The following is an 11,541-nucleotide window of genomic DNA, read 5'->3' as shown; positions in this document are numbered from 1 at the left end:
TAAATTTTACACAAGCTCAGGTTTTGAAGAGTCTCTTCAGTTCTAATTGATCTTCAGCTGAAGTTTCAGAAAATTAGAATTCAAGTCTCCAGTTATCGTCTCCAATTTTTTTGCAGATGAATTCTCTAATATATACTCCATAAAATATTTTAGAAGTCCCTCTGTAAAATTTGCAAATCAAATGAAGCTGTTCTTCTTCTCGGGGACCCATTGAAAATAACAAACCACTTGGTCCTTTTTTCACCACACATTCAAAAGTCGTCTTCATTTTGTTGTTATTGAGTGCCGTTTCTCTTATTTTTCAACTGTTTTCTTTTCTTTTTCTTCTTTCATTCCGTTCCTCTTCCATTCCAAATCCAGCAACTTTTCAGAAAATAGCAACTCTTTTCCCTCTTCTTTTCGGTTTTTTCTGAATGAAAGTGTGAGTACGCACACTTTTCATCAACTACTCTTTTTTTCTTCGAGCTCACCCATTTCTCAGTTTCCATTTCTTTTTGAACCATTTTTCAAAAATGGAGATCTAGAAGTGCTTCTTCTCTTTACTCCTTCCAGCTAAAAAGGCAAAAGACGGAAATTGGAAACGTTTCCCACGGCGACGTCTGAGAGGCAAAAAGGGGAATATAAATAGAAAAAAGGAAAACGACATGGTTGGTTCCACATAAGACCAAAAGAAGATCATATCTATCTAGATTTGTTCTCGAATGTCTCCCCTTCCTCTCCTTCTAAAACATTGAGACGCTTTGGCGGCGCAAGTGAAAAGTTATTTGAAGGTCTACTATGTCAGTTTCCATGAATGCTGATTTGGTAATTTTGTTATTCTAACTTGGCATTTTTTCAGTGTTCATCGGGATGTAATTTTTGTTGTAATTTCATGCTCGAAGGTTTCAAAACTCTCAAAAATCAAATTCTAATATCAAGAATTTTAGTTTTTTCTGGAATCGAGAGACATGTTATTATGAAACACAAGCAATAATACTTTCAGATTATCAACATTTTCTTTCATCTTTTTTATCAGTTTATCAAAAATTTAGGAAAATCCCTCGAAATCCATTTGATGGAGTTGTCAAAGTTTTGAAATAAGTTCTAGTGCGTAACACAAAATAAAAAATAAAAAGGTCAAAATATTCCAACACTTTGGCTGACCTTCAAAAGGATAATAGACACTTCACATTAGTTTTGATCTACAGAACTCAATATTTTGAAGGTTGTACTTTCTCAGTACTTTCTCAAAATATTTTGTGATCTTTAGTTCTGGGTCATCTAGACCATACTATACACAAATCTTAACTGTTTTTTTAGTTGGTGGCCATTTATATCTTACCACAGATATTTATTGACGAATTCCAGATGAAAACATTGAAGTGGTCAGTTTTTGTGGTTTCCAGATGCCTAGCTGGAAATCCCCGTCGTTTTAGTTTATGGAAAACATGTGCTTTCTGAATATTTTCAATCTAGAACACTCAAAAAAGACAGTTTCGAAACAAACGGCAATAAATCGAAATTCAAAACAGATGATCAATGAAATCAGAACTAATCAGCTGTCCAGTCTCATCCTATCTTTCTCACTTTCCACTCCTGCTGCGTCTCTTCTCGAAATCCCTGGTGGGGGTCGAATGTCACAATTTCTCATGCTTCTTCCTCTTCTACTTGTGCTCAATCTATCCCAGACTGGGTCCCTTTGCTTATTTCCTTTCTCTCTTTACCCCATCTTCAACTATCTGTATCTTCTTTTTTCTCATGGACCACTCTCCCTTTGTATACATGACTCTGTGGGACACACACACACACCAATGGCGTCAAAAATCTTTCGTTTTCTTTTTCCACTATATTCTAACAGAGAGTTTCTTCTCTCTTCTTCAGAAAGATCCCCATAATTATTTGTCATCCTAAATCTCTTCTATTTTCTATCCTTTTGACTCCTACACTTTCTCCCACAAGGCTTTTTCACTCTGAATCTATCCATCTTCTGTCACTGATGGAATCTCAATATCATCAATCCTGGACACCACTGTTTTCATTTTCTGTTCCGATTTTTATATGTCTGCCTCGGCAGCAGCTATTATTTAGTGCTCCCAGAGAATCTCGTGCTCATTTCATTTTGATTGAAAGCAATCGCTTTGATTGAACTAAAACGAGACAGGGTCTCCCCTCTCCAGACACGAATTTGAGGGAATTCTTCTAGGATGTGTGTAATTTTAATTGCTGGTCGGAGCAGCGTAGCATGACAGCTGTACTTTCTAGCTTCTCTTTGGAATTTATATACTATTTTTTATTTTTTGGGATTTCTGAAAGTTGTTGAATTCGGTATTTATTCTGGCTCACTCCTATTCCATGAATTCTGGGTTTTAATCTTTACCGGATCTTGCTGCAATAATATCCTCACATAATTTTCTATCTTTTGTACCCACAGTCTTCACGAGACTCTGAAAATTTGTGGACAACTGCCTAATACAGAAACCCCATTTCAAACTTCCTCATTGTCATCTATTTATAATTTTGAAACACTTCCCTCCCTCTCCACCATTCCTTTCCATGCTCAGAACTTCAATTGAATGTGAAAGAAAAGGAAACCAAGTGCTCTTCCTCCTTAGCTTCCTTGCCTTACTAAGCTCTTCAAACTCAACAAAAAAGGACTAGAAGAAAAGAAAAAAGCAATTAACAAAGAAAGTGCACACTTTGTTCTTGTATCTTCCACTAAATTATTCACGCAACAACGCTTACATGAAGTAGCAGTTTTTCGAGTGCTTCTGACATTTCTATTCATTTTGTTTCAATTCATTTCTTCCTTTCCTCTAGACGGTCTTTGGTTTTTTCTCATATTTACCCATTTTCCATGTACCATGTGGCACCAGTTAGGACCAAAAAAAGAGAATGACCGAAGGAAAAGAAAACAAAAATTTCATTTTAAAGCCTCCTCCGCTTTTTTTTTCATTTCGTTCATTTTCTTGCTTCAAGCTCTTCCAGATTTTTCATTATAAAAGAATAACACGACGATCCATTTCTCAAATTTTCAGACTAGACCCTGGATGTCCAAGTCAGTGTCTATACCACAGGCACTGTCTGACTTGAAACGGACATCTCTCCGAAGGTTGAGCAGTGCACGTGGCGGAGGAAATAAGAAAGAGAAGACAGTTACCACATCAACACCGTTGAGTGGATTCGTGATATTGGTAGAACGAGAGGAGAAGGTTGTCAGATTGTATGGTGAGTACTGTGGTCTTCAGTTTTTTTGATCATTGCATCTCTCTTTCAGGAACTGCGGCAGAGAGAGCTGGTTTAAGTATCGGAGATGAGATTGTCGGGGTAAATGATATGCAAATCGATGGAAAGAGCTATGAAGAGGTCACCACATACATTCAAGAAGTGGGTCATTTGTCTTGTTTCAGTACATATCTCTTCGTTTTCAGTGCATCCGTCGAAAGATCATTCAGCTGAAAGTCAGACGTCGTGCTTTGGAGATACCAGCTGAAAACGAGGCATCCGTGTTTAATTGTTAGTTTGCAACACACTACAGTTGCAGGCACAAGTCAGTATTCCAGGCACTCAATCCAACCGAATGGTCACCGACGCTTACCTAGTATCAGTGGACAAGGATCACATCAAAGAAGTGACAAAACGGTTAAAAAAGTAAGTTTCGTGTTGAATTCACTTGCATTCGACTTATAATCAGGGTCACTCAGTAAGTTCAATAAGTGGTTTCTGTCGGAAAGAGGTTCTCTATTAGGAACAGTAGGCAGAGAGGTAAAGAGGGAAAGTTTTGAAGTGCTCTGACCGTCCGACTGCCTGCATAAACATTCTGTAGAATACAAAATATCTTTGAAGTTATGAATAAAGAATGGTTTTACTGGATTTTTCTACTTTTGATGTGTTTTTGTCAGAAGTTCGGATAAGCGAGCTACTTGTTTCGAAACTTGAGATAATCTGTAGTCTCTGTTTTTAATCTTAAAAATATATTAAGACTACAGTTTTTTCATTTTTTTTTCATCTGTCGTGCCTTTCCTCCTGTAAACTTTGGAACCATACTTGGAAAATCTCTCAAAGAGACTTTTCAATTCGAAGTTCATTCATCCACTTCGACCCGCTTTCTCGAAATTAATTAATGGCCTTGGAACGTGGAAAAAGCGTTTTCCTCTACCTCACTCCCGCGCGAAAACATCACAAAAACACTGCCTCTCAGATTATGAATGTGAGCTAATTTGGAATTCTTCATTCCTTTTTCTTCCCACTTATATAGGTCACATTCTTCTTGTTTCTCACAGTTAGTTCCCCCCGTATTCACTTTTTCACAAGCCAATAATCTAATCTGTCAAGGTTGAAATAGATGAGAGAGTTCCTTTTTTTCTGTCTCTTGTCATCAAAAAATCTCATAAAATTTGGTCATTAATCAACCGAAGCCATCTCCTTTGTATTCTGATTCTATCTTTTTTGTCTTCTGAAGAAAGTCGGTGGCAGTTTCATATCATCCCCCATTGAGTAATAGAAAGAACAGAACCTCCCATTGCGCTTATCATCACACTCTCCAATTCTCCCTCCTATACTTTTTTAGTCTCTGTCTCAATTACACATTCCCCAATTCATCAAAAACTATCATCACTCAAATTTTCTGTGTTCTCTCTTTTTCTCTTTCTTTTTCTTTTCATTTATACATACTGTCTGACTTGTGATTATATTGCAAATTGAGACGGTGAACGTTTTTTTTTAGGAATTACTACACTTTATTACGAACTGTTAGCTGAAAATTATACTATTTTTGATGAGTATGAGTTTTGATGGACTTTTTCTGGCCCGTACATATGTATCGGTCTCGCCGTCAGGAATCGGTGGAATTCTAGAAAACTCTAGATGGAAAATCGTATCCAAAGTATCTAGCCTTAAAAGTCAGTTGACTACAGTTTTTATGCCCCCTATTCCACCGTGTCCCCCGTTTTGCAGTTTTTCTGGAAAATCAATTCACCAACTTTTGATTAGGAATCCCTAGAACTCACATTGTGTCAGAAACCAACATTTTCGAATGACTATTGACCTCTGCTATCGTTTTCTTTTTTCGGCGAACTTTTTTTTGAAAAACGGTGAAAGATTAAAATGAAAATACCAAACCCCAACAAATTCAGATTTCTACACACGAACCAACATGTTATTTATTGACATAAACCGTTTATTGCTTGCCCTTTCTCTCCTCCCTTCCATCTCAATTGTCATCAAAACCGTTCTTTATTCCATTTATTCCTGTCAAACAGTTATTGAATTCGTTTACACTTTCCTTTTTTATTCACCATGTTCAATTCTCTGGCTAACCTTCACCGTTCCTCTTTTCACCATTTTGCACATTTCATGCCTCATAAAATGTTGTCTAAGAAGAGAGGTGGACAGAATAACGGTTGACTTTCTGACTTGACCTGGGCTAGGTATTTTACCTGTTTTGAATTAAAAGTACAGAGGAAATGAGGTTCTGAAACTTAAGAATAATCTGAAAAACTTTCAATTGTGCCTTTTACAACATGATGAAATCTCCCAAAACTGCGTAAGGTAATAAGATGACAATTGAGTTGATTTCTTTGGTTTGAAAACTCAAACGATTTCCCATTCTATAGGCTGTCTTGAACAATTTTTATTCAGAAACTTGCTGAAATTTAAACAAGAATCCATCCTTCTGTTTTTCTATTTTCATATTCTTTTTCATCATATTCTACTTCACTTCATAAATATTTGTATACAGCAATCTGTTCATAGAAGGGAAACTGGGGGTGCCCCCAATGTAAAGCTGGTGATGAGCAAACACTAAAAGTAAGAAGAAGCGCGCACACGAAAGAAATGATGAAGATGCAAAACGGACTGTCTCTGTGTGAACAACTACAATACCGTCTATTGTTTCGACCTCTCACTCACTCTCTCTTTTATTATACAATTCTCATGGAGTCAGGTTGAATAGAGAGGTGGAGGTGGAATTATTATTCTAGGACTAGATTGGTTGACATTGGCTTGTAGCAGTAGCCAATAGTCAAATGCCAGTACCTGACATTCTTCAAATTTCACAGTTCATTCAGACTGACTTATACATTTCCCATTTTATATAAACTGAACTGTTATGATTTCTTTACTTGTGGTCAGTAATAAATTCGCTAAACTTAACTTCACACCTCCTCCCCCTTGTTTCGTTCAAAAAAGTGACCATAATAAGTACGTGTCAAGTTGTGAAGTGTATGGAAGAGGAAGAGAAGGAGTTGACACAAAACTAACTGACGATCCAAACTGCAAACATGATTTTAGTTTTGTAGCGGTTTTTCACCTTTCAAAGGTCTTTCACTTTTTCAAACACAAACATATACAGAAAAACTTTTCTGCAATCATCTGATGTTAAGAACGAGTTGTATCGTTCACTCTCTGAAAATGATTTCAGCTATTCCTTGTTCAACTCTTATTTGACCATCACTTCTCCCTTCCTTTTAGTTCCCGCATTTCAAAAAGACTCGTTGAGAGATGCTGTCTAATTAGAAGGAAGAAGATAATTAAAGAGAGGAAGTCTTACGTCTTCAGATTTCTAATAAATCTTTCGATTCTAAGAATTATTTTAAACTCCGGATTAAATTTATTCTCATTGTCAAGTTCTATAATTTTTAGTGAAAATTTTGTAATTTAAACACACGTCAGAACATATTGAAATTAGAAAAAAATTCCAGACAGCCGGTAGAATACTTGATCTTTTGGTCTCATGTGAATGATCAATGTCCGGTATTCTGTTCTCAAAAACTATTTTCCACAGTTTTGAGCAATCATAACAACATTATATTGAGGACTAGTTTCTTTTAAAAGGTTCGGCTCCATTGTTAAGCTTCCTAAAAAACTGATATGTCAAGATATAGTACAACTATTCAGGCCTAGAATATCATCTGAAAATATGGTCGGAAACCAATATTTCAGTTCGCTTTGAAACCAACATAATACGTATTCTATTCTTCTCTACCATCGTCTTGTTTGCCATTCGCTGTTCCAAGGTCCCAACCATATTAGTAAACACAAATCCCCCTTTCACCGCGAGCCTCACCAGCCCACCAATTTTCCAATTACCAATACCGGCACCCTCTCATTCTTCGTCATTCCAATATCTCTCTTCGCCATATTTTTCATTTCCAATCCTCTTTACCTCACGTACCAAGAGACTCAATAACCTTGTCTAATTAGACTCTCTATCCCTCTATGGGGTGTCTGCCATATCCCGAAACGCTCTGATTGTCGGGATAATTGGCATATATGTATATGCACGGTCCTTTTCCTCTTCCCCTTCTTTCTCTCTTTGACCCCTCTTTACCTGTGTTGGTCGAGTCGACTGTCAATATACGCAATGTGCAAAAGGTCGAATTGACAATACCTTTCAACACATTTCAAGTATATTTTCACCAGTTTTCTTTTTCATTTTCATATTGAATACATCGAAAATAACCAGTTCGATACGAGGTAGATGTAGCAGATACATACGTAATCCCCCCTTCTCATTTTTCTCTTTTGACATTTTTGTTTTTATGGAGGCAATGGGATTTCTCTTCCCCCCAAACGACACCGAACACATCATCATTCATTGTTATTGTCCCCATCTTTCCATATACCTGTACCTATTCCTTTCCATAAAATATAGATCAAATCCATTCCGAAGACAGGTGTCGTCAGAAGGTTTCACGCTTCCGGACAAGACAGCAAGCACCGGAAAAATAGAGAAAGGGCAGGTGTTCAAGAGACTTAGAATGGGAAAGAAGAAAGAGTAGAAAACGTTCACATTAGCCCTCCGACCCAAACCGATTTAGATGCTTATCGTTCCAAACTAGCCGATTGTGTGGGGGTTAACGGGGCGGTCAATTTCGTTTGATTTCTCCCGACAATCATCATCATCATCAAAACTCGGAAAGAACGATCGCTCTGAAGAGAAAGATTTGTTCGAGCAAACCCTACCCTATAATTATCAGTTTCAAAGTAGAATACATTTATTAAAACACAACTCTGCAAGAGATGATGTATTTTCTTGAACTCGGTATCCATTTCTACAAACTCTCTGATACCTTCTCCTTTCTTTTGTTCCAAAACCCAACTTTCTCAGCCTCTGACCGTCCTTTCCGTGTACCTCTCTAATCATGCTTCTACCTCGTTTCCAATTTATTTGTCATTCATTCATCTTGTCTTCACTCTTTTGATGACATTGTTACCCTGTGCTCTTTTCTTTTCTCCTATTCATACTCGAATGCCTTTATGACACTTGTCATGTCAAAATACGCAACAATTAGGCTCTGTTCTATTTTGAACTATTCTGACGAGACTTACTGCAACTTGAAAGTTCTCTCTATGTAGGATCGTAATCTTCGAGTCTTTTCTTTTTTTGCATAGCCCTAAACACTTCAGTTTTATCGCACCTGAACATTAAAATCTGATACTTGAAACATGAAAAATGGAACGAGTGAATCATGTATCATTATGTTTCCCTCACCCTCTTCTTATCTTTATTTTTGCATCCTCCCCCGCTTCTTTACTCTCCTTATCAGTGAAGTTCTATCTGCCTTAACGCTCTTCACTTTGGAAGTTGTTGTTGCCTTAGTTCGAGATGATTCATATAAATTCAAATTTGCTTTATTGCTAACTTCTCAATTTCAGAGAATACCCTGAAATTCATACATATGATATGGAGTACATTGCTGCTACATCCGGTCCACCGTCAGTCGCCCCACGGTCTTCAATTCACACAAATGGATTTGGAATCGAGCGAGGATCTCTGAGAAGGCCCCCTGAACAATTTGAAATGCAGGAGAAGAAAAGGAAAGAGCAAGAAAACACATTTTTGAGAAGTTCTTTGAGAAAGTCGAAAAAATTACAAGCACTCGCGAAGAATGTGGATAATCGTGAGTTTTTTCAAGTACAATTGTTAAAAATTTCAAAAAACCAAAGTAATCCCGAATTTTGATTTATAGCTGAACCAATGAAAGTCACATCGTTTGCAAATCCATTAGCAGAAGTTGAAGAAGTCAGCGTCAAGAAAAGTATTACCGAGAATGGAGCAACGAGGATAGCTATCAGTGACGAAGTAATCGAGAATTCAGAAGTATTAATTGATGATGGGAAACAAGATCACATGCGTGAGTTTTTAGTGTCTAAATTCAAAGATTTGCCCATATTCAATCTGCTGGTCAAAAACTATGTTTTCATTGCAGAACTCGACGAAGTTATCATCTCTGTGGAAAGAATAGCCTCGAAACTCTCCTCAATGCGTGGACGTGAAAGTGACGTGGCAATGCTCCGAGACTTTTTCGCTGCTCCACCCATCCAGGCAGCCATCGAACAAACTGTGAAACAGAATGGAAAGTGTGGAACAACGTCTTCTGGAATCGGAACTGATTCTGGAGCTGATTCCTCTTCCTGCACATCATCACCAATTCCTCCAGTAATAATGAATGGGAAGGCTGAAAGATGTCCATCAACCGCTTCATCGTCTTCAGTATCTCCCAGACCGAATGTTAAAGTGGTTGAAGTGATAAAAGATGAGGATAGTTATCTCGGAGCCACTGTTCGAAATGAAAACGATCGGATAATTGTTGGGAGAGTAGTGAAAGGAGGAATTGTGGAAAAGATGAATTTATTTCAAGAAGGAGATGAACTTCTCGAATTAAATGGATCTTCTTTGAAAGGAAAACAAGTAAATGAGATCTGTGATATTTTGAGGAATCTCTCCGGTCCTATTACTTTTGTAGTTTCCCCAAAAGAAGAGACAGAACCTGAAGCAAATGCAGATCCAGCTACTGCAAACTCCAACTCAGCTTCCTCAAAAAAATCTCAACACGTTCAACATCTTCGTGCTCTTTTCGATTATGATCCAGAAGATGATGTTTATGTACCTTGTAAAGAATTGGCTATGAAGTTCGGACGTGGAGATATTCTTCATGTTTTGAATACTAAAGACGATAATTGGTGGCAAGCATATAGAGATGGAGAAGATACACAACACTCATTGGCAGGGCTAATTCCAAGTTCTTCATTCAGACAACAGTAAGTTAAAACCACCGCCGATCGGAATGTTATTTGAATTATTTCTAGAGTTGTTCTCTATGCTGATGAACTGGAACGAGAGCAAGAACAGAAGCGAAAAGAGTGTAAAACAAAGAAAAAGAAGAAGTTGGAAGTGAAAAAAGGAGCTGACGAAGAGAATTTACCTGCAATCGGAGTTTATTCTGATTTTCTAACCTACGAGGAGGTCGTTCTAGAACTTCCAAAAGCCACCCATCGGAGACCTATCGTTCTTTGCGGAGCCGAAGGTGTTGGATGTCTAAAATTGAGAGATCGTCTTCTAGAATCCGATAGAATCACTCTGGCATGTCCTGTTCCTTGTAAGTAAATCATTTATTAAATAACACATTACTGTTTGATTTTAAAGATACCTCCCGACCTCCGAAAGAAGGCGAATTCAACGGAGTTCACTATCATTTCGTATCGAAACAGAAATTCCATGAAGAAGCGAAATCTGGAAAGTTCGTTGAATTCGGAGAGTATCAGAAGTTTTGGTATGGAACAGCAAAGAAGGACGTAGTTAATGTCATTGAACGAGGAAAAACGTGTGTGATGACATTGAAAGCAGAGGTCAGTAGTTCGTATTGAGTAGTATGTTTCAATAAAGTAATATTTTTCAGAGTCTTGGAGCCATCCGATCTCCAGATATCCAGCCACACATCATTTTCATCGCCGCCCCATCTCTTCATATACTCAGACGACAAAGAGAAGTTGAAGGAACATTTGGAGTGAAAGATGACGAGTTGAAAGGAATTCTCAATCAGAGCAAAATTATAGAACAGGTCAGATATTTGTTCCATTAAAAATGAAGTTGAACTTATCCGCACGAAAACTCGATAATAATGTTTCTCATTTCGTCTCTTTTTCCAGAAATACGGTCATCTATTCGACGGAATAATCGTCAACATCGATTTCGAGAAATCGTTCCGTGAATTGAAACAAATTCTCATGAAGGTCAACACCGAGCCAATGTGGGTACCTGCCACGTGGACTGCTTGCTGATTCTCACTTATCAATCGATATCTCTAGTCTAACTGTCATTTTATTGTCTCTTTCCCCGGTATTTCATATTTTCCGTTTGATCATTCCCCCCCCCCCCCACTGATTTTCTCTTTTTGTTGAAATAGTCATTCATTCTATTCTATTTCCCATGGGTACCTATGAGCTGTGATTTTCCGATTATCTGAAAAATTATGAATCATTCTAAATATAATAAAAAGTTCAGTATTACTTACAAATGTCTTCATTTGTATTTTTTGTTTAAAACATTGCATAACCCAAACAAGGTTATCGGGTAGAACGAGTATAAATATGGGGAATAGTATTCAAAAAGAATATATGAGAAAGGCACTTCTTGAAAATACAAAGAAAAATGTTGGGGTAAACCAGAAACAGCAGAAAAAGGCACTGTAAAAACAGATATTGCAGGGGTGTAGAGAGTCACAGAAAAATGATTTTGGGGAAGAATTAAGAGGTTTAAACAGAAAAAGAGTAAAATGTTGT

The 11,541-nt window shown here is 37.4% G+C and overlaps 1 protein-coding gene across 1 annotated transcript; it reads left to right on the top strand.

Moving 5' to 3' along the window:
- Positions 1–3,026: 3,026 nt before the first annotated feature.
- On the top strand, positions 3,027–11,040 carry GCK72_018928 (uncharacterized protein; the record flags this gene model as incomplete). Its single annotated transcript, XM_053732808.1, has 11 exons — positions 3,027–3,204; positions 3,254–3,363; positions 3,408–3,492; positions 3,540–3,627; positions 8,635–8,879; positions 8,949–9,113; positions 9,189–10,020; positions 10,069–10,358; positions 10,406–10,608; positions 10,659–10,820; positions 10,909–11,040. The coding sequence occupies 11 exons, from the start codon at positions 3,027–3,029 to the stop codon at positions 11,038–11,040; spliced, it is 2,490 nt and encodes an 829-aa protein (XP_053581721.1).
- Between the last annotated feature and the right edge of the window lie 501 nt (positions 11,041–11,541).

Source organism: Caenorhabditis remanei, chromosome V (assembly GCF_010183535.1).
Source record: "Caenorhabditis remanei strain PX506 chromosome V, whole genome shotgun sequence".
Lineage (NCBI taxonomy): Eukaryota > Metazoa > Nematoda > Chromadorea > Rhabditida > Rhabditidae > Caenorhabditis > Caenorhabditis remanei.
Note: the sequence above shows the minus strand (reverse complement) of the source record. Positions and strands in the feature narration are given on the sequence as shown.